Below are 23,648 nucleotides of genomic sequence, written 5' to 3' on the forward strand. Positions count from 1 at the left end.
CTCCTCACTTCCTTCCTTTACAGCTTCTTGCACCCGTTGGTTTTGCGTGTGTGTGTGTGTGTGTGTGTGTGTGTGTGTGTATTTCTTCTTCTTCTTTTTTAATCCCAATGAATTTGTTTTGCAGATTTTGAAAAAGAAACCCAGTGTTATCCAGGACTTTCTTCCCCCCATTCATTCTATTTCCACATCTTTGAGTGTGAGCTCTGTGGTTTTCAAATCCCATAATTGGAGTGGCTTCCACCGTTGTCTAAGAAAAGTTCTTTTAGAGCTTTGCACTGCAAGCACGAGAAGAGAACTCATAAAAAGGAAGACAACAGCAGATGCAATCGCGGATGTGGCTTAGTCCTTGCAGCTGCCCCAGAGAGCTGTTCGGAGTGTACAGTCCTCAGTAATGAATCCAGAAGAACGCATCGTGACATGGCTTATATCTTTGGGAGTATTAGAGTCCCCCAAAAAGACCATCTGTGATCCGGAGGAGTTCTTGAAGTCCTCGCTGAAAAATGGGGTAGTGCTATGCAAACTGATCAACAGACTTAGGCCTGGCTCTATAGAAAAGGTAAGGGAAATTTGCAGTATCTCTGGAGATTTTTGATTGCCTGGGTCACGGGACGCTCCTACTTTAATCTTTTTCTAAGACTTCGACTTTCTTTCTGTTTTTGTAGTTGGAAAAAGTCAGAAAATGAAATGTTATCCTTTAGTAATTGGCCACCGAAGATTAGTACAGTAAAAACCTGTTACACCACTGGTGCCAGGGACAAGGAGAACACCCATGTCATGAGCTTGCTCTGTCAGAGAGATGCATGTTATACCTCCCTGTGTACTGAGGACATGTTCTGAACTTGGGGTACATGTGAGTCTGAGGAAAAATGGGACGATTTACAACAGATACAGATGGTGTTTATTGACGGTATGACTAAATTCAGTGTAGATTTTCTTCACAAAGAAATAAAATATCCATTGAAACAGAGGCTATTTAGCAACCAGGAGAAATAATCCAAAATGTTACAACACGTTCTGTTAAAACAATAGAAACCAAATATATGTTTCAAATGCAACGTGTGTTCAAAGTGAAACTAACCTTACTCTCTTTTAAAATTCCAAAATTGTGAATGTTGGAAACCCATGGTCACGAGGATGTGATTAAAGAGGTGGGCACTTTACGTATAATTTCTCAAACTTGAAAAAACAGTGATAAAATGGTGGGAAAATGTTGAGAAATGTGATCAAATGTAAAGAACAGTGAAGGGGAGAATATACATTTTAATAAATTATCAAGAGGAGGACGGAGGGTGGTAATAGGTTGAAAGGAGGAACCAGGATAAAAAACCTTTCAGGGTCTCTCTAATTTGCTGTTACTACGCTTTGGCAGAAAGCATGAGAAAAAGTTTGTAAGTAGAGACGGCTTGGGACTAAGGGTTTGGTGACATTTGAAACAAGACCGACCGTTTAGATTTTTGCATCACTTCCTTCAGTGGTTAATTTCTCTTCCTGGATTGATAGCAACTGTTGGCCCCGCCTTAAAAAGCCTACCTTATCTACTTATCAGTGAATGATGCAATTATGTGATCTGCACATGATGACAGTCTCCAAGTGATATTTGACTCTGTTTCCCTAGTACTGTCTGGAGCCCCAAACTGAAGCTGACTGCACCAACAACGTCAATGACTTCCTGAAAGGCTGTGCAGCCCTTCAAGTGGAGGTAAGCCCACCCGGGTTGCCTTCCTCGTGGTCACTGTTTTTCACTCTGCTAATGAAGATGGTGTTGTAGTAAAAGTACTTGGTTTCTTTTCACTGTGAAACAGAGGAAGCATTTTATGGGAACCATGGTTAAGATCAGTGGTCCCCAGTCGTGGCTTGCTAGTTTGTTTTTTCCAGAAACCAGTTCCAAAACAAAACAAAATAAACATTCAAAATATGTACCTTCTGGACTTCCCTGGTGGTCCAGTTGTCGAGACTCTGCGCTTCCCCTGCAGGGAGAAAGGGTTCGGCCCTTGGTCAGGGAACTAATATCCTGCATGCCACCAAAAAAAAAAAAAAAAAAAGAAAAGAAAAGAAAAAGAAAAAAAGAGCAAAATATGGTACCTTTTATCCTACTGTATAGCACAGAGAACTATATTCCATATCCTGTGATAAACCATAATGGAAAAGAATATAAAAAAGAATGTATGGATATGTATAACTGAATCACTTTGCTGTACAGCAGAAAGTAACACAACATTGTAAAGCAACTATACTGCAATTAAAAACAAAACAAAAAACAAAACAAAAATATGGTACCTTTAAAAAACAGCACCCAAGCCCTGAAAGCAGGCTTCTGGTGCCGGAGCTTGTACGGTGTGAGTCCCTACTTAAGTGGAGCCCAAAGCAGGCCACTGGCTGCTCCAGAGGGTTATTGTAACCCCCCTGAGTTGGGAAGAGTGGAAAGCTTATAGTCACTTTTTCCCACTAACACTTTAGAACAGAGGCCTTGAAAGAACCTGGCCCTGAGGTAGAAATTGTAAATTAAATTACGTTGCATTCTTTTATGTTATGTGGATCCTTACAGTAAGTATAGGGGGTGTTGCTGAAAAGGAGGTGATACTTTCGCCTGTGTGTCAAATTATTTAATGTCTCTGTGCCTCAGTGTTTCTATCTGTAAAATGGACACAATAATAGCTACCTTATGGGGTTGTGGTAGGGATCAAATGAGATACTGCATAATAATTTGGAGCTAAGACCTCCAACCTCCAAAGATCTATGAAGTAATGTATGTAGAGTGCTCAGCACAGGATCAAGGACGTAAGAAGTGTAGATGTGCATTAGTAGTATTACTTGTGGAGAAGTATTAGTAGTGGTTTGAGCCTGAATTCGGATATTAGACTGCTCAGGTTCAAATCTCAGTTTTCTCCCACTAGTAGGTTTATGACGTTGGGCATGTTACTTTACTATGCCTCTCTGCCTCAGTCTCCCCACCTGTAAAATGGGAAGAATAGCAGCTCCTGTCTCATAGGATTGGTGTGAGATTTCAATGAATTTGTGTCCTGGAAGAGTACGTGTTACATAGTAAGTCTTCTCCAAGTGTTAGCTATTAGTAGCAGTAGTACAAGTACCTTTGCCCCAGATAAACTTTGCTTCCTTCAGAATTTTTCCTAAAGTTAGCCATAGCATCAAGCTATGCTTGGCTCTGAATATTTTATTCCAGATTTCCCTATTGCCAAATTTTAGCACTGTGTGTGTGTGTGTGTGTGTGTGTGTGTGTGCGCGCGCACGTGTGTGTGCATGGGCACATGAGTGTGTATGGCTTTTGAGGTAGGTGTAACCTACTCTATATCCCTTATGGAATCATGTCTGCTATGAGCAGATCATGGTATTTTCTTTTTTATTTGATAAATAAAAACATGGTGAGGTTGCCAGTGATTTATGCACTCTGAAGATGCCAGAAGGTATACCGAGCTTCTCTGTGGTTCTAAGAATACTAGATGATACAGAAACACCTCCTGGGGGACTTCCCAGGTGGCGCAGTGGTTAAGAATCTGCCTGCTAATGCAGGGGACATGGGTTCGAGCCCTGGTCCGGGAAGATCCCACATGCTGCAGAGCAACTAAGCCCGTGCGCCACAACTACTGAGCCTGCGCTCTAGAGCCCGCGAGCCACAACTACTGAGCCCACGTGCCACAACTACTGAAGCCTGTGCGCCTAGAGACCGTGCTCTGAGAAGCCACTGCAATGAGAAGCCCGCGCACTGCAACGAAGGATAGCCCCTGCTCACTGCAACTAGAGAAAGCCCATGCGTAGCAATGAAGACCCAACACAGTCAAAAATAAATAAATAAGTTAATTTTTTTAAAAAAGAGGAACACCTCCTGGGTCTGGCATTGTTGGAGAACGAGTCATTTCACATAAGTGGATTTTTCTGATAACTAATGCTTACTCCATTAATTTTTAGCCACTTTGGATACAAATCTTTCTTAAAAAGTATAACATAATTTTCATTTCTTACATGAAAGGCACCAGGCATATTTTGATTTCTTTTTGAGAATTCAGGCAGGCCTGAGCATCAGATGAATATTGTAAGGAGGCAATATCTAGCATCATGGTTAAGCACATACCTTCTCTAGTTTGACAGACTTGGGTCAGAGTCTTGGCTCTGACTGTGTGACTCTGGGAAAAGTTACTTGGCCTCTCTCTCTGCTCCAGTTTCCTCATCTGTGTAATGGAGACATTAGTAATATCTACTGCACAGGATTGTTTTAAAGACCAAATGAAATAATGCACTTAAGACACACTTCATGGGCTTCCCTGGTGGCGCAGTGGTTGAGAGTCCGCCTGCCGATGCAGGGGACATGGGTTCGTGCCCCGGTCTGGGAGGATCCCGCATGCCGCGGAGCGGCTGGGCCCGTGAGCCGTGGCCGCTGAGCCTGTGCGTCCGGAGCCTGTGCTCCGCAACGGGAGAGGCCACAACAGTGAAAGGCCCGCGTACCGCAAAAAAAAAAAAAAAAAAAAAAAAAAGACACACTTCATATGTCACTCCACATAAGACACGCATAATAGCTGCTCACACTGTTATTACTAGGTAGTGTTGTACACAAAATTATGCCTGTAAAAAAAAAGCAAAATTGGGCTTCCCTGGTGGCGCAGTGGTTGGGAGTCCGCCTGCCGATGCAGGAGACACGGGTTCGTGCCCTGGTCCGGGAGGATCCCACGTGCCGCAGAGCGGCTGGGCCCGTGAGCCATGGCCGCTGGGCCTGCGCGTCCGGAGCCTGTGCTCCGTGGCGGGAGAGGCCACAGCAGTGAGAGGCCCGCGTACCGCAAAAAAAAAAAAAAAAAAAAAAAAAAAAAAAAAAAAAAAAAAAGCAAAATTATGTCTGTAAGGGGTGTATAGCAGCCATACCGAGGCACTCCTAGAACCCTGAGAGAAGCCTAATAAAATCAGCACATAAGGAATGAGACTGAAAGCAAAGCTGGGGTGTACCCAAGCAGCCAAGAATACTGACCATCTAGTCTCAAGCTCCCAAGTAGCTAGGGAGACAGACCTCAACATAAATATTTGCAAACTTAAAAAAATTAATTATTTTAAAATTGAATATATTTGACATAGAACATGGTGTAAATTTTTTTTTTTCAACATGGTGTAAATTTAAGGTGTATGATGTGTTACTTTGATACATTTATATATTGTAATATGACTGCCATTGTAGCTCACAGCTCCTAAGTATAGTACAATACTGTTCACTGTGTTCACTACAGCGGGCATTAGAGCACTACAGCGTATTTGCTACTCGTTGCAATTTGCTACCATTAAACAACATCACTTTTCATACCCTACCCCCACCCCTTGGTAACCACCATTTTTTTTTTTTTTTTTTTTTTTGCGGTACGCGGGCCTCTCACTGCTGTGGCCTCTCCCGTTGCGGAGCACAGGCTCTGGACGCGCAGGCTCAGCGGCCGTGGCTCACGGGCCCAGCCGCTCTGTGGCATGTGGGATCTTCCCGGACCGGGGCATGAACCAGTGTCCCCTGCATCGGCAGGTGGACTCTCAACCACTGCGCCACCAGGGAAGCCCTAAATTTAATTTAATTTTTAAAAATTATTTTTTATTGAATGAAAAATCCTTTAAATTCTATAGTGCTTTACAATTTTCAAAAGTTTCACACACATGATTTCATATAATCCCATAATAACCCCCTTTTTCCCCCTCTACCCCTATATTGCCCCTCCCACCTTCCCTCTCCCCACAGGTAACCACTAATTTGTTCTCTATATCTGTGAGTCTGCTTTTTTTTGGTTTTATTCACCAGTTTGTTGTATTTTTTAGATTCCACATATAAGTGATATCATACAGTATTTGTCTTTCTCTGTCTGACTTATTTCACTTAGCATAATGCCAAGTCTATCCATGTTGCTGCAAATGGCAAAATTTTCTTCTTTTTTATAGCTGAGTGGTATTCCATTGTGTGTGTGTGTGTGTGTGTGTGTGTGTGTGTGTGTGTGTGTGTGTGTGTGTATAATATACCACATATTCTTTATCCATTCATCTGTTGATGGACGCTTAGGTTGCTTCCATACCTTGGCTATTGTAAACAATGCTGCTATGAACATTGGGGTGCATGTATCTTTTCGAATTCGTGTTTTTGCTTTTTTTGGTTATATACCCAGGAGTGGAATTGCTGGGTCACATGGTAGTTCTATTTTTAGAGAAACCTCCATACTGTTTTCTACATTTCTACAAACCTACAAACCTAACATACACCTAATATACAAACCTACAAACCTAATCTACAAACCTAACATATAATGTTTTCTACATTTTCTACATTTCTACAAAAACTTTATTTTTGAGAAACCTCCATACTGTTTTCCACAGTGACTGCACCAATTTATTTATTTGCTTATTTATTTATTTTAAATTTATTTATTGGCTGCATTGGGTCTTTGTTGCTGTGCACGGGCTTTACTTGTGGTGAGTGGGGGCTACTCTTTGTTGCGGTGTGTGGGTTTCTCATTGTGGTGGCTTCTCTTGTTGTGGAGCATGGGCTCTAGGGCACATGGACTTCAGTAGTTGTGGCACGCAGGCTCAGTAGTTGTGGTGCATGGGCTTAGTTGCTCTGTGGCATGTGGGATCTTCCCAGACCAGGCTCAAACCCGTGTCCCCTGCATTGGCAGGTGGATTCTTAACCACTGCACCATCAGGGAAGCCCCGCACCAATTTATATTCCCACAAACAGTGTAGGAAGGTTCCCTTTTCTCCACATGCTCCCCAACATTTGTTATCTGTGTTCTTTTTCGTGATAGCCATTCTGACAGGTGTGAGGTGATATCTCATTGTGGTTTTGATTTGCATTTCCCTGATGATTAGCGCGATGTTGAGCATCTTTTCATGTGCCTGTTGGCCATCTGCATTTCCTCTTTGGAAAAATGTCTATTCAGGTCTTCTGCCTATTTTTTAATTTGGTTTTCTGTTTTTTCGATGTTGAGTTGTATGAGCTGTTTATATATGTTGGATATTAACTCCTTATTGGTCTTATCATTTGCAAATATTTTCTCCCATTCAGTAGGTTGTCTTTTCATTTTGTCAATGGTTTCCTTTGCTGTACAAAAGCTTTTAAGTTTGATTACGTACCATTTGTTTATTTTTGTTTTCATTTCCTTTGCTTTAGGAGATAGATCAAAAAAAATATTGCTGTGATTTATGTCCAAGAGTGTTCTGCCTATGTTTTCCTCTAGGAGTGTTATAGTATCCAACTTTAATCCATTTTGAGTTTTTTTTTGCTGTACGCGGGCCTCTCACTGCTGTGGTCTCTCCCGTTGCGGAGCAGAGGCTCCGGACGTGCAGGCTCAGCGGCCATGGCTCACGGGCCCAGCCGCTCCGCGGCATGTGGGATCTTCCTGGACCGGGGCACGAACCCGTGACCCCTGCATCAGCAGGCGGACTCTCAACCACTACGCCATCAGAGAAGCCCCATTTTGAGTTTATTTTTGTGTATGGTGTTAGAGAATGTGCTAATTTCATTCTTTTACAAGTAACTGTCCAGTTTTCCCAGCACCACTTATTGAAGAGACTGTCTTTTCTCCAATGTATATCCTTGCCTCCTTTGTCACAGATTATTTGACCATAGGTACGTGGGTTTATCTCTGAGCTTTCTGACTTGTTCCATTGATCTATATTTCTGTTTTTGTGCCAGTTCCACATTGTCTTGATTACTGTAGCTTTGTAGTATAGTCTGAAGTCAGGGAGCATAATTCCTCCAGCTCTGTTCTGCTTTCTCAAGATTTTTTTGGCTATTTGGGGTCTTTTGTGTTTCCACACAAATTTTAAAATTATTTGTTCTAGTTCTGTGAAAAACACCATTGGTATTTTGATGATAGTATCTTTTGAAACATGAAGTTTTAAAATTTTGATGAAGTCAAATTCATGGTTTTTTCTTTTGGTATCATAGCTAAGAAACCATTGCCTGGTGCAAGGTCATGAAGTTTACTCCTACATTTTCGTCTAAGAGTGTTCAAGTTTTTGCTCTTACATTTAGTTATTTGATCCATTTTGAGTTAGTTTTTGTGTATGGTGTGAGATAGGTGTCCAAATTCATTCTTTTACATGTGGATATCCAGTTGTCTCAACATCATTTGTTGAAACGACTATTCTTTCCCCACTGAATTGCTTAATTTAGCTGTGTAGTAAGTTTTCAAATCAGAAAGCATGAGCCCTCCAACGTTGTTCTTTATTTTCAAAATAATTTTGGCTATTCTGGATCCCTTGTGTGCCCATATAGATTTTAGGATAAGTCTGTCCATTTGTGCAAAAAAGCCAGCTGGAATTTTAATAAGTATTATGTTCAGTCTGTATATTACTTTGGGGAATATTGCCATCTGAACAATATTAAGTCTTCTGATCCATAAACACAGGATGTCTTTCCACTGATTTAGGTCTTCAAAATTTCATTCAACAATGTTTTGTAATTTTCAATGTACACGCCTTATACTTCCTTGGTCCAATTTATTCCAAAGTATTTTATTCCTTTTGATACTACTACAAATAGAATTTTTTTCTTAATTTCATATTTGGGTTGTTCATTGCAAGTGCATAGAAATACAGTTGATTTTTGTATATTGATCTTGTGTCCTTCAACTTTAAGTTGTTCATTAGTTCTAATAGTTTATTGGATTCCGTGTGATTTTCTTGTACAAGATCATGTCATCTGTGCACAGAGATACTTTTGCTTCTTCCTTTCCAATCTGGATGCATTTTATTTCATTTTCTTGACTAATATGCCTGGCTGAAACCTTCTATACAGTGTTGAATGGAAGTGATGAGAGTGGACACCCTAGTCTTGTTTTTGATCTTACGGGGAAGCTTTCAATCTTTCACCATTAAGCATCATGATAGTTGTGGGTTTTCAATGCTCTTTATCAGGTTGAAGGTATTCCCTTCTATTCCTAGGTTTTGAGTGTTTTTATCACGAAAGGGTGCCAGTTTTTGTCAAATGCTTTTTCTGCATCTGTTAAGATGACCACTGATTTTGTCCTTTATTATACTGATATGTTGTATTACACTGATTAATTTTCATCTGTTAAATCAACCTTGCATTCCTGGGATAAATACCAATGGATCATGTTGTATATGCACATAGAGATTTGTGCACATCTGTCATTATTCTTGACGCATCTTTCTTCATAGAAATGGAATTACTGTGTGAAAATTTGATACTCTCAAATTCCTCTACAAAAATGCTGAAGTTATACTCTTACCAACAGTGTAGAAAGTGCCTTCTTCTTCATGTCCCTGGTGGCCCTGGGTATTATTTATCTTCAATGTTTGCTAAAACGTTGGGTGAAAATGGTAGTTCATTTATTGCTATAATTTGACTTTCATGATTCCTAGCAAGTATGGATATCTCTCATGCCTTTATAGTTCATTTGTATTTCCTTTTCTGCAAACCAAATACTTCTTTCTTATTTATTTACAGAATGGAGAGGGCAGGGAGGACACTCAGGCCTCAAGAGAAAATCTTCCAGAACATATGGAAGAATCCTCATGTCTAGGTAGAGTGTCGCTAATGTGACCAGGAAGCCCCTTGACAACACTGTCCTAGCAATGCTAGTTTTGTCTTTGTTCTGCGTTTGAACTTGGCGGGAATCAGGGACAGATACAGTTCTTGCGATCATTTGAGAGTGGCCAGGGTGCTACCTCTCTGACTGCATGGTCCTGGCTACAGCCCCAGGAAGGACTGGTCTGTCTCAGCTCTAGTCCTCTGGCTTTCCTTTCAGCCAGCCTCATCCCCAACAGGTACTTCTGCTTTGTCACCTGCACCCTTATGACCCGCACATTGCCAGGGATACCCTACCATCTCCTGTTCTGCTCCTGGGCCAACCCTACTTTGTAAAAAAGATGTTTTGTTCATGAAGGATATCATTGAATGCACATGAGGCTCAGTTAGTGCTTCTGTCTCTCTCCCTCCTTCTCTCTCTCTCTCTCATCAGCTGGTATCAGTATGGCTTTTTCTTTGCCCCCACCTGCTCACTGCCTCCTGTCTCCGTGAGTCACCCCATCTGCCTTGTCACTGGAACAGCAGGGGCGCCCTCCCCAAAGTGGGGCCTGTGGGATGGACGATCTGCCATTTCCCAGGGGCTGCTCTCATCATGAGTCAAGGCGAAATCTCCCGTAAGAGAGCTCCGGCTCTAGGAGAGCAAAGCCTCCCTGGAGCCAAGTGCCTGGAGTGAGGCACAAGGCCAGGCAACTGAGCAGTAGCTGCAGTGGGTGGCAGCAGACCTTCCTTCAGACCCTGAACCTGCCACCTTCTTTCGGAGAAGTGACAGTCCCCTTCCCTCGGCCTCGGTTGACTCATCTGTAAAATGAAGAGACTGGAGTAGTGATTGGTAATGTCTGACTGTTGGACACTTTTAAACTGGCCCGTTTCCATCAGTTTCTGCTGGGGAAAGCTTTGTATATTTAGCCGCTCAATTTGAGCTAGTGGGAAGACTAAAGAGGATTTTGTAAGTTGTTGGTCTTTTTTTTTTTTTTTTTCTTTCTGTTGAGCCAATCTGACACTCCTACTGGAATTGCCGTGAGTTACATCAAATGACACCCATGACTCTGGCCATCCTAATCTACCGACTGCATTGTATCTCTGTAAAACTTGGACTTCAAGTAAGGTCGGAAATATTTCCCATCTATCACGAACCTTTTCATTCTCCATCAAAGAGACGATCTGATGTGGGGCCTGTTATCCGAGAGTCCGGAAGGGCAGCCAGGACAGCTGGGGGAAAGGAGGGATGTGGAGGGCCGCTGGAGAGGGCTTCCTTCCTGGGGTGTCTCAGCGGCTCACCATAGAGCTTGGGGGGTCCGAGCTGCGTCGCGGGCTGGAGGAGGAAGCGGGCCATCAGGCAGGGCTGCTCTGAGGCCGAGATTCCCACCCGAGGCTCTGGCAGAGGCCCGCCGCAGGCCAGGCGGCGGCAGCCCGGGGCTCGGGGCCGAACCGGGCGGCAGCAGCATGCGCAGTGTGGCCGCCGCCGCTGCTGCTCCGCGGTTTCTGCTGCTGCCACGGCTACCCGGGCGGCGGCGGCGGCGGCTGCTGCTGCTGCTGCTGCTGCTTCTGCTGCTTCTGCTGCTCTACCCTGCGCCGCTGTCACTTCCAGTTCCTACTTCGGCGATCCAGGTCCGGGTCACTGCTTCCACGCCGCTGCCGGTGCCTTCAGGCCGCTCTCCCTCCCGGGCTCTGGGCGCCGGGCTGGAGGGGGCCAGCGAGGTACTGAGAGCAGGGTCCGGAGGGGCCGCGAAGGTGGCTTCCCAGAGCAGCCGCTGCCCGCCCGCCGCCGCCCCTCGCGCCCTCGACCGGCTCGCCGCCAGCGCACCCAGCGGGGCGCGTCTCCCGCACCCAGCTTTCCGCCCTCCCAGCGGCCCCGCCGTTCTGGAAACAAGAACTTGAGGGCAAGAATCTGGCTTCCCTTTTATTAAAAAAAGGAGGGGCATTAAAAAAAAAATCCCCGGACTGGAGAGGTTGCGGGCGCCGCACGGAGTTTGGAGACGGGCGCCCCCTCCTCGCCCGCGTCCAGGAGTAAAGTTGCAGCCGCCCCTCCCCGCCCCGGCGAGCCGAGCCCAGCTCTCCAGTTTCGCCCTGGTGGCGGCCGCGCTCGGGGCAGGGTCCCAGCTCCGGCCGAGTGGAACGGTTCCCGCAGCCTTGGCACGGGCTCGGCCGCCCGCTCGCCAGCCCTGCGACTCGGGAGGGCGAGCGGCTTCCCGGAGGCGGCGGCGGCGCGGCTGGACCGAGCGAGCAACCGGAGGACCAGCGGGCAGCGGCCGAGCCAGGTGACCTGCCCCGGGGCGAGGGGGTCAGGGGAAGGGAAGCGCGCGAGGGCCTGGGGTGGGGGCGAAGGACCCCGGTTGGAGAGGAGCCGCCCTTCTTCCCCGGGCCGTGGCCGCGGGGTCCGTCCTCCGCCAGGGCCTCGCGGGGCTCTGAGCTCCGGGGTGCGGGGAGCGGGGGCGGGGGCCGCGGGCGGAGAGCTGGGAAGCGCCAAACTTAGGGGCGAGTTGTCCGGCTCTGGCCGCGAGCTTTGCATCAGACCGGATTCCTTCTTTCCCCCGGAACCAGGGCGGGAGTCAACAGTACTATTTTTTTGATACTAACTTGGCCTCCCCCCACCCCGCAACCCCCGGCATCTGTACATTTGGGGATATTTTCGGTGTTGAGTACACAGGTCTGTCGCAGGAATGGTCTGTGGATGGGGAAAGTCCTGTATCTCCAAGGTGTTCAACGTGGCTGTGGTTAATTTCGAGTTTTCATTTTCCAGTCATTTAGGAACCCAACAGGTATGTGAGCGATTTCGTTTCTTAGCTCTAGAGTGGAGAGCCCTCAAGTTTATCTCTGTCTCTTCGAGAATCTTATATTTTTATTTTTGGCTTGATATTGTTTCTGGATCTAGGGGTGACTCACATGATTTTTTTTTCTTTTCTTAATGCGTAGTGGGAGTAAAAATAGAGTCCTAAGGGAATATATTTTTCTATGCAACTATGTATATTTTTGTCAAGAAAAGCTTCACATAAACCAAAAACCATTACAGAATAGGAGACAACTTTTAAGGCAAGATTCTAAGGTCCAAACTGCTTTTCTAACTTATATTTGCCTGGGAACCCCACAATTTGTCCTTGAACTTCCTGTCTTAATTGTTGACATTGACCATGGTAAGAGGAGCTCGGATGACATCATTTGCTCGAGCCACAGTTCTGGTGTTCCGTGACTGAGTGCCTGTCTCCAAAACGTAAGGCCTGGGCTTGCCCTTGTACTTCAGCTGAGGCATTTCCAAGGATTTCTCTTAAAGCAAAGTATTATGCTACATGCCAGGCAGTGCTGCAGTCTCTTCTTACATAAGCGAGCTTCAGGCTGGTGGAGTCTCTGCGTGCACTTGGAGCAGTTAATATCAGAGAGTTCTCAGTCTTGGGGAGGGAGGGTGGTGGTTGGTGATTGGAGTTTGGAACAAAGTAAATTTCCAGTCTTGCCTTTCTTTGCTGCTTCAGTTTTTGGAAAGCTTTCTATTTATCTTATCTGAAACTCACTGTGCCCTTGTAAAGGCTGTAGGAGAGCCTTTCATGCACTACTTTCATTGGCCAGAGAAACAGAAAAGTTTAGTGAAGCAAAGTCATACAGCTGACGGGTGGTAATCATCAAAACTCTCACCTCAATCTCCTGCTCTCAGCCCAGGATTCTGTTTTGTTTGTTTGTTTTTACGAAAACATGACATGTTATACAAAAGTGTTTCATTTGGCACATTTCATGGATGGTATGTCTTCCAAGCTATTAATTTTTTCTATTCTTTCTGCCAACTCACATGGCTGGCACTGTTCTTAGGAGTGAGGACAGGGACAAAGCTTTCCAAAGGAGGGTCTGTGGTTTGTATTTACCTACCGTCTGCCGCCCCTCCGTTCACCTTCGGGGGTAGCAGGTGCTGAACAGAGAGAGCGACCAGGGCCCAGAAATGTCCGACATTCGTTTGACATCACTAGCCCAAGTATAATATTACTTCAGTCTTTACAAAGAAGCTCATTCAGGAGGAGAAATTGGAGAGCGTGAGTTTTGTTCGTTAACAGGAATCTGCTCATCACTGGAACTTAGACACGAAGGAGGAAAAGGAGTTGAGTCCCTACCATTTCTCAAGCACCTACTGTGTTCTAGGTACTGTGCTAGGTGCTTTAAGTATATTATTTTATTTAATCCTCACAACAGTCCTGGGAGGGAGGGGATATTGTTCCCATTATACTGAGGTTTGGGGATGATCCCGGCAAATGGCACACACTGCCAGTGCAAAATGGAGCCAGAATGTAGTCGTTGATGTACCTTACTTCAGAGCTTGTTCCCTTTGCTACGTGCCAGGCTGTCCCCCCAGAGGAGCTATTGATAAATACAGGACCGCCTAACCTTGGTTTGCACACATGGCCGCACGTTAGAGCCACCTGGGGTGTTTTTAAAAAGTACAAATGTTGGGGTCTCCCCACACTGAGCTTTTGGGTTAATTGGTCTGCAGGGAGACCCAGGCCTTGGTATTTCTTATTCTTTTTTTTTTAATGTTTCAACGAATTTTGTATTGCCATGTAGCATGAATTCAGGAAACTGCACAAGTCCGAAGTAGGGTTTGATGAATCCTTACAAACTGAACACATCTGTATAGTCAGCACACCGATTAAGAAACACACCATCAGCAGCATTCAAAAGCCACCCGCCCCGTGCCCCTTCCCAGTCACTACTCCTCACCAGTGGACACCACTGCCCTGACTTCTAAGACAATAGATTCCTTTTTTTCTGTCTTGTACTTTATCTGAGTGGAATCATAGTGTGTATCTGTTTGTATAAGCTCTCTCTCACTCAGGGTAATATTTGTACGAGTTCCCCATGTCAGTCTTTCTTTTTTATTGCTAGTGGTATTACACCATGTGGATGCCCCCTATTTCGTTTCTCCGTTCACCTGTTGATGGGCATCTGGGTTGTCTCCAGTTTGGAGTTGCTATGAACAATGCTACTATGAATATCCCCGCGCATGTCTTCTGGTGCACATTTCTGCTGGGTTTATACATAGGAATGGAACTGCTGGGCCATAGGGTGTGTATATGTTTGGCTTGAGTAAGTGCTGCCCCAACGTTTTCTGAAGTTATTATTTGGTTTTGAAAGCTCCCCAGGTGATTCTAATGCGCAGCCAGAGTCAAGAACTATTTCCCTGGTTTATCTAGAGTTCAGCCATCTAGCAACCTCTAGTGTCTGCCCCCGAGCTGAGAACCTCCTCAGCGTCGGATTGTCTAGGAAATCTTCTCTGCTGGATTGGGCAGTTAGCATCCATTTTCCCATAATCCCTTGTGCCCAGCTACCTTTTCGCTACCTGCCCGCTCTCACCATGGTAATCTGTGGACACATTTCCATCTCTACTAGCCTTGGAGCTTCTCAAAGGCAGGAACCAGAACTTGATCATATAACACCAGCAATCAGTACAGAACGTGGCACATAGCGGGTGCTCGGTAAATGTTTATTAAATGAATGATTGCTAGAATGACTGAATGGTCGGGAAAGCTCCGGGCTGCAAAAGAGATGCCCCATCTTTGTCCTTAGACTTGTGCACTTTTATTCCTAGGAGACTGCCTCAGACCCTCACTCAGAGGCTAATTACTTTTATTTATTGAAGCCTGTTAGAATTATGGGTAATCTGGTTGCTCACCCCCAAACTGGTTAGAAATAGCAAATTAGATTACATGAGATAAGGTATGTGGAAGCACTTTGTAAACTGGAAAACAGCATTTGAATAGAAAGTTGTGATAGAGGGAGAAGAGAGGTTGCTCTAGATTAGACTTGCTGGCGATGGCAGAAAGAGTCTATGTGTAACATGGAAGCAATGAAATCAGCAGGAGACAAAAACTATAAAAAACAGACTGCCAGACATAGCCATCAGGGCCGTTTTGGTGTGGGATCAGGCAACCCAACACATGCTGTGTGGTCTAGTGGCCAGAATTTGTAACTTTCTCTGCCTTGGTCTGGGTCTGATTCCCGGTCAGGGAACCTTTGTTCTTGAGAAGTGGTATAGTAGTACAGTGGCTAAGAGCTTGAGCCTTGGACTTGAACTAACCTGAGGCAGTCACTTATTAGGTATATGCTAATTTCCTTGGTGGTAGTGGTAGGTAATATTAGGTATATATTACTTTATTATTATTAGGTATATGCTAATTAGATATATGCCACCTCTTAGCATTAAATGAGCGAAGGCAAGTAAAGCACTTAGCACCAGTGCCTAGCGCTGAGTAAACTCTCAATAAAAGCTAGTTCCTAACTGGAATTTTAATGTATCCCAGTAGACTAGCGTTCACAAATGATAACATTGCATTATCAAAAAAAAAAGTTCACTTTTTTGTTGACAGTTACGTTAGGCAAACTCCATTTAAGAAGTGAGTCGTGCTTTATAGAAAGATTTCCTTTAGGAATCTTAACATTAAAAAACCTTGGGGCTTCCCTGGTGGCGCAGTGGTTGAGAGTCCGCCTGCCGATGCAGGAGACACGGGTTCGTGCCCTGGTCCGGGAGGATCCCACGTGCCGCGGAGCAGCTAGGCCCGTGAGCCATGGCCGCTGGGCCTGCGCGTCCGGAACCTGTGCTCCGCAGCGGGAGAGGCCACAACAGTGAGAGGCCCGCACACTGAAAAAAAAAAAAAAAAAAAAAAAAAAAAACCTTGGATACGGGAGGAGGTAAACTGTGGGCTCTGGGGAATGATGGCTTCTCCAGGGGTCCTGAGGTTTTACACTAGTTACATTGAGAATATATATATATATATATATATATATATAATGTAAACATATATATTTTAAACTTTGGGCTGCGCCATGCGGCTTGCGGGATCTTAGCTCCCCGACCAGGGATCGAACCGGGGCCCTTGGCAGTGAAAGCACGGAGTCCTAACCACTGGACCGCCAGGGAATTCCCACATTGAGAATTTAGACGGAGATGAAAGTTAAACCAGGAAAAAAAAATCCAGCCATTTTGTTTCTCGGGTCTGTGCTTTATTTGGCAAAGATCGCTTGTTTTTGGAAAATAAAGTCAAAGGTTAAAATCCCCACATATTTTCTAATTCTTAACATCTCTCTTCTGAAGACAAAATAAAGTTGACCGTTTCTGGGAATTTTAGATGAAGAGTGGTGGTGGGCTTGACCTCTCTTGTCATGGTGAACAGCAGAAATGTTCATCCTGTCAACATTATTAACCTCTGGCACTCACTAATTGAAGTGTTTTTTTTTTCTTTTTCTAGACTTGAAATTCTCAGTGCCTCACTTCATAGAAAATAATTTGAATTTAGATTAGAGGGTGTTGAAATGTGTTTAAAATTATTTGTAGGTCATATTTACTGTGTTTGCATATTTTATTTGGAAGACTGCATAAAGGCAATTTAAATTTCGGTGATGTTATAGCCCAGTGATATCCATGGGACACAGACTGGAACCTGTGACTCTAATTTCTGACAATCTATGTGTAATCTTAAGAGTTTCATGAACTCGTCATAAGAGTTCCTGTTAAGTCTCCAGCTTAATGTCTTGCTGTAGTTCTCAGTGCTTAGTGTGACCAATTTTTAAGTGCTGAGAAGAATTTGTATATGGTTGCCTTTATAACAACTCAGGATTAGAAATATGTTTGGGGATCCAGTTCTAAAGAGGAACTGGAGAAGACAAAGCGACAGAATTCTTCCGAGACTATGAATTATTCAGTTGTTAACCACAGTAACTTCTTTAGCTACCATTTTGTGTGCTAATAATAGAAACGGTTTGGACGGATTCCTCTTGGAATTGAAAAATCAGGAAAGCCTTTCACTCTTTTCTAGTCTATGCATAACCTAGGAGAATGTGTAAAAAGGATATTTTCAGTTTCTCTTGTTTACCTGGATGAAATGGTTGGTGTGTCTTTTAAAACAAATGCATTTAAAGAAAGAAAAACAAACAAACAAAAAAACCAAATGCATTTGTTTTATAATTACGATAGCTTGAAATTTAAAAATCCACCCCAGAGCAAGATGCTTCTTGTTTTAGTTGAATTAAACAATTCAACAAATGGTTTTTTGTTTTGGGTTATGACTGACAAAAACTTTCCCCCTTGCTCCCAGGAAATAAGTAATAAACCTGTTGATTTGGGCATAGTCGAGGGGAGAAAATAAAAATCAATTGCCTCTGTACAAAAACAAAACAAAAAGAAACAAACAAACAAAAAACCCCACGATATGTAATACTTAAAAGGGAAAAATATAGTTTCTTAATTGGGTTGAATGTATGCTGATAATACCAAAAGGAAGGCATTTTATTGCAAAATTTGATCAATTGAATCTTCCTGATGGGAGATGTCAAAGTTATCTTGTTCTAAATCTAACTCAACTCTAATTTTTTTTTTATTATTAAATTTATTTATTTATTTTTGGCTGCGTTGGTTCTTCGTTGCTGTGCGCGGGCTTTCTCTAGTTGCGGCGAGCGGGGGCTACTCTTCGTTGCGGTGCGCTGGCTTCTCATTGCGGTGGCTTCTCTCATTGCGGAGCACGGGCTCGAGGCACGTGGGCTTCAGTATTGCAGCACGTGGGCTCAGTAGTTGTGGCTCACAGGCTCCAGAGCGCAGGCTCAGTAGTCGTGGCGCACGCATGGGCTTAGTTGGTCCACGGCATGTGGGATCTTCCTGGACCAGGGATCGAACCTGTGTCCCTTGCACTGGCAGGCAGATTCTTAGCCGTTGCACCACCAGGGAAGCCCCTTTAATTTGGTTTTAATGTTGATTCTAATCCAGGCTGTTTCTGGGGGCAACAGAGCACAATACAGCCCTTTATTCAAACCAGGCAATCTTGGCCATTCTCCCCTACTCCAGCCCCATTCTAATTTGTTCATATGTTATCACTGAGGCTACCCCCCAGGATCAATCTGAGAGGTGAAGACCTTGCCAGCACAGCATAAGGCATGCAGAGCCATTGGTGATGACCTTGGGGTTAGTACCAAAAGAAAGTACAAGGTCTGGCCTTTGAATTGCAAATGAAGAAGAGTGAGGGCACTTGCCCATTGCTTAGGGCCTTTGCTTACCTACGTTTTTAGAGGAAGTGTATGTCCACTCAGTCCAGAAGCTGCTGCATATCTGCATTTCAGTCTTGGCATTGCCCCTTCCTCTGTTGTCATCTGGAAGATAGACTTACAACCCCAGACATCTGTCTAATTAGCTCCCCACTTTGTCATACCCTGACAAACTGGACCCTTGCACACAGAGGGGTGTGTGGGTTCAGAGCTGTGGATCACCCCAGATGACATAATAGTCACGTGTCATTTTTATTGACTTCTTGGCAGAAGATTTACCTTCCTAACTTAGTTCTGCTTAGAGAAAGAGAGTAAAATCCCAGCTTTATACTTTCTTGGGGACTTGAATATTATTACAGAGATCAGACATGTCAACTGAGGGATTGAATAGGGCAATAGGGAAGAGAAGGAATTAAATTAAGGTGGGAGGAAATGCAGCAGTTTGCAAAGCAGTGAGTGAAAGTGTTATAAGGACTTGTCTCACCCTAGACAATAACATACAGGTTTCCTTATGCTTTGGAAGCACATGGATATCACTTTAAGAGGCATCTCGAAGGGGTCAAGCTCTTAACAGCTTTTATGAAGAGCCCGGCCTGTGAAGCAGGTCTCAACACTGAGGAACATTCTGTCTTGTAATTTGTCTGTTCTTCATGGCTAGGTTTCCAGCAAACTGGGGCTACTTACCAATAATTTCTGAGAAATGTATGCAAACCAAGAGAATGTGGTATTTTACTAACAAAAGAAATTTGCCACTTCTTTGGAGAAATGTGTGTTGTGATAGTGTAAATCAACATTTTTACTGTAAAATGACCAGTTTGCATTCTTTGATGATATGCTGGTATTTGGGAATGCATTGGGGAAAATCCTGACTGGGGATTAAAAAATCATCTTCAAGCAAAGAGAACAGAATGAAAAACAATGTTTGACAGTTGGTATACTTGTGGGTGATTTTATTTGCTAGATTTTATATAGCACCCTTTTTATTTCTTATCTTAAAACAAATTTATGTATTAGTGCCTGGCATATACCAGGTGTTCAGTAAATATTTGTTGAATGGGTAATGAGTGGATGGATTTTTAAAAATTTATTTTAGATAGATTGCATATCTAACAATCTATATGTAGATTATCGACAGCTGACTTTATTCATAGAAATGACTCTTTAGTGGATGAAAATAAAGCTAAAAAGAAAGCCAGGTCCTTCCTAATACAGTATTACTCAGTTTCTTTATGTCTAGCTGGAGCACCTGTCTCATGTTTTTAAAAGTTAAAAAAAAAAACCAGAAAATGAAAGGTATGAGAGATTAGGTGCCACAATGTCATTTGGAAGACCTTCTCTGCCTTTCCAGTGCTCGGGTCACTTCTTATTCCTTACGTTACCCAAACTCTCTCGATTTCACTGGGCTGTCCACGTGTGAGATGTGCACATCCAGGACTCCATAACTTTGATTCTCCCAAGCGATCCCAGGTAGTAACTTCACTTCCTTTGGGCGAGGTAAATGTCAGCCTTCTTCGCTTCTCTCAATCATATCCTTCAAAAAGAAGCAGCTATCTTCCCAAGTGATGGAAAATATATGAGCCCTGATTTATCAAGTTCTACCAGGAAAAAATTACCTTCTCCTTGTCTTTCCTTCTGGGGAAGGTATGACCACAGGACAGGTGTTTCTGGCGGAAGAAATAGCTGCTTAAGTTTTTGGTTGAAAGGAAAGAGGAATGAATAGTCAGCAAGTGCTTGTGCACCGTCTACATGGTGAGTACTGAGAATTATGGAAAAAGGCAGCACGTGTATGGGAAATAGTGGAGTTTCGCAGCGTGTAGAAGTGGATGGCTAGGTAGCCAAGCTTCCAGAATCTAGAGCATAATACAGAGTTGTGAGAAAGAGAAGCCCTGTGTGTACTGAGGTGTAGTGTTGGGGGAAGACCCCCGTGGAGGAGAGTGATGGAGAATGGGCTCCTAAGGACCACTAGGATTCAGACGGTTGAGGGAACTTTTTCATAAGGAGAAGTGTGCATAGCAGAGGGAGGCACCGTGAAGGAAGCAAAGGATTCTGGGGCATACAAGGAGGTGATGATGAGAAACAATGAGCTTGCTAGGTGTGGGACCAGCTTGAGAAGGACTTTGAATGCTGACTCGAAGAGCGTGGACTTGACCTTGTAGGCACTTATAGGCTGGGTTACCTTAGGCTGAGAGACGTGGATTTTAACTGAAAGCACCATTCCTGATGGCTTGGCTATCTGAGCTCCCGAGCACCCACCTTCCTGTGTTTGGATGGTTTCCTAGGCACAGATCCTGTTTGGGGTCAGGTGGAGGAAAATTAATTCGTTAATTAATTGGTTGATTGATGCCTGTTAGGCATTGATGGGCATCTCTGCAAAGGGCAGACTTGAAAAAGTGACTCACATAGAGACGTAAGCAAAGTGCACCAAAAGTCTTTGCCAGACGAATGGTTGAAGGTGATCTCGAAAGAAAGAGAGTAGGAGAGACTTTGTTACAACATCCTTCCCACCCGGATTAGCTGGTGGAAGAGGCACTTCAGGTGTGTGATTTGTAGACTTGCCAATTGCCTATCACCTCTTCTTACTTCTCGTGGGTTACTTCGCCGTGTTTTGCCACATCCCACTGTGCCCTGCTGGGACTCAGAGCCTCTTTTAGAGCAAGGGATGAACAGGTGAATGTGGCTCTTAGTGGCTGTCATTTAAGCTATTTTACAATAAACTGTTAAAAAAAAAAAAAAAAAGATAGCCCAGCCCAGCCAAACAGTAACATGTCACAGTTCTTTCCAGTGTCCCTTGTCTATCGTGCCCACATCATGGTGCTTTGGGAGGAGATTGAAAAGGAGCCTGTACTACCTGGGACAGGCCAGTAATCGCATTGGCAGACGAGTTAATGAAATCCACCACCATGGAGTTTGAAGCATCTTTGGTCACGTCATGGTCACAGGGCTTCAGTTTGCAGATGAGCACAGGTGTATATTCTTTTAGATAACAGACGTTTCCCGAAAAGTCACATGGAAATGGATTTTTTTTCTTCCTTAACGATATTTCTTTTTTGCCTTGACTGTAATTTCGGCAATGCCTTTTCCTCAATTATAATTAATCACCAATTGGCGGGAGCTTCTAAACTTTCATTAACTCATCAAACATGTATCGAGCGCCTACTATGGGACAGGCGCTCTTCTAGACGTTGAGGATCCAGCCGTGAAAAAGGTTGGGAAGAACTGGCTTCATGGGGCTTACATTCTAGGCGCAATTTATATTTAACTTTCTCTGACAGTCCCTCCCATCAAGCCACCAGTGAATGACTATGTATCGAGTGTCTCATGTGTTGAATGCTGGACCGGGGCTGGGGGGCCCTTTGCACTGCAAAGAGTTGGCTTTCCAATGGGAGAGCCAGGGCTAATCTTAACCCTCACAGAATAAATAGAGAATATTACAGTGGTAGGTGATTGAGAGAGTGTGTGTGTGCAGCATCTACCCAGACAGCAAGGCTGTCGCTGTTCAGAAGAAAGAGAGGTGAGGGTGAGTCCGTGGAAGACTTTAAGGCAGCCCGCGGATGAGACCGCTGGAGGAGGGGCTCCTGTCCTCATCGCCCCCCTCCCTCCCTCAGCTTTGGGTAGGGCTCACTTAGCACCAGTCTCTCCTGTGCATGGAATTTGTCCCGAAGCAGCTGCTTCCGCTAGGTTCTCGGGCTCCAACCCTAAATCGCAGGAGGCTCCTAGGAAACCAGGGGCTGCAGGAACCCTATCTTCACAGGAGAGTCTCCTCCTTAACCGCCTGGACGGTTAAGCAGGCAGGAACTGTCGGCTCTTAACACTTTCTGAGCTTATTTTCATGGTCTTCACACGTGTCGCTGGATTCATCACGGGGAATTCCAAAATATTAAATAGGACTCGGAGTGTCTAGGGTATTTTTTTCTTTTGCATTCCTCCTTTTGAAGCTCATCCTTTGCGTGAAAGGACAAGGAAGAAATATAAAGGATGAGGACGTTGATCTGGGACCCCATGTTCAGGCATTCTTCAGTATAAAAACGGATTATTTTCCAAATATTTGTTTTTAAGTTATTGTTAGGGACACAGAACACATTTTCCCATAGAAACAAGGTGCTACGCGGTGATTCTGTTTTCTGGCTGGCCCACAGCGGCTAGTTTAATAGCTAATGTGGCTGAACTATGGATGTCATAGAGAGTAAGTGGCGCAGGAGACACTATGTCCCCGGGAAAATGTGTTCCTCATTCCAATTTGCACAGCTAAGAAGTAAGTCCCCTTCTCCGACACGGTGGTGGCTTGGGGCTTGGGAAGGACACCCCCAGCTCTGGCGCACAGATGCTCCAGCAGCTGGGGCATCACCCATCCGCCTGCATCCCTCAAAACTGGCAGCCAGTGTGGCTCTAGTGACAGAGGCACAGGAGGAGGGGCGGGGGGAGGGCCACAGCGGCCAGCGGGCTGAGAGGCAGCTGGTTCTAAGCCTCGGGCTCCCCACCCTTGGCTTGGCAAACGCTATTGATCAGAGAGATTTCATCTTTCCCTTTCCTTCGTGCCTACTCTCTTTTCGGTGAGATTATCCAAAGCCAGTTGTTCTTTCTCTCTTTAATCCTGCGACCATCCCCACCAAGATGCCTGTATCACTCCTCATTCATTTGCCACTTTCCTCAACACTTGCTACTCAACTGAAGATAACTGTTGTGGAGAAAGCGGTTTTTGCCCTAGGTGAGTGCTAACAAGGAAGAATGGCGATCGCAAGGTGGGATGCATTGCTGTCAGTGCTGCTGAGGAAGCCATCCCGGAGGGGATTTGGGGACTTCTCGATGAGGTGTGAGCAGTGACAATTACGCTCAGACCTCTGCTCCTATTACAGGAGCTCTGTGGAGCTGGACTTCCTAGCTCGGGATGAGATGAGGTCCAAGTCATCTAGAAGCCTATATTACTTATCTAAAGTGACTCTGTATAAATGCACAGAGACAAAAGGACATAGATGGTCAAAGCTGTCCACAATTGCAATTCGAGTCCCACGCGGCAGGGGTGGCAAGTTAAAGCCAGAATTTATATATAGGCCATTTAAAAAATGACATTTTGAAAAACTCAACTATAAACAGGTAATAATTATGTTAGGCCGTGATACTCCAG

General features: G+C 44.5%; 1 protein-coding gene across 9 annotated transcripts in view; it reads left to right on the forward strand.

Annotated features, from left to right (window-relative positions):
• Nucleotides 1-124: 124 nt before the first annotated feature.
• Nucleotides 125-23,648, forward strand: part of ARHGEF6 (Rac/Cdc42 guanine nucleotide exchange factor 6) — a 117,740-nt gene continuing 94,216 nt past the window's right edge. For 3 of the 9 annotated variants that reach the window (XM_059049586.2, XM_067022896.1, XM_067022898.1), the window contains exon 1: nt 11,014-11,778. Coding sequence is in view for 4 of the 9 variants with exons in the window: in XM_059049581.2 (XP_058905564.1) it covers nt 392-556; nt 1,616-1,699 (249 nt within the window). In the remaining 5 variants the exon portion in view is untranslated. Of the gene's footprint in view, nt 557-1,615; nt 1,700-11,013; nt 11,779-12,166; nt 12,280-23,648 lie in introns of those variants that run through there. The other 6 variants (XM_059049581.2, XM_059049583.2, XM_059049584.2 and 3 more) reach the window with 6 other exon arrangements.

Source organism: Kogia breviceps, chromosome X (assembly GCF_026419965.1).
Source record: "Kogia breviceps isolate mKogBre1 chromosome X, mKogBre1 haplotype 1, whole genome shotgun sequence".
Classification (NCBI taxonomy): Eukaryota; Metazoa; Chordata; class Mammalia; order Artiodactyla; family Physeteridae; genus Kogia; species Kogia breviceps.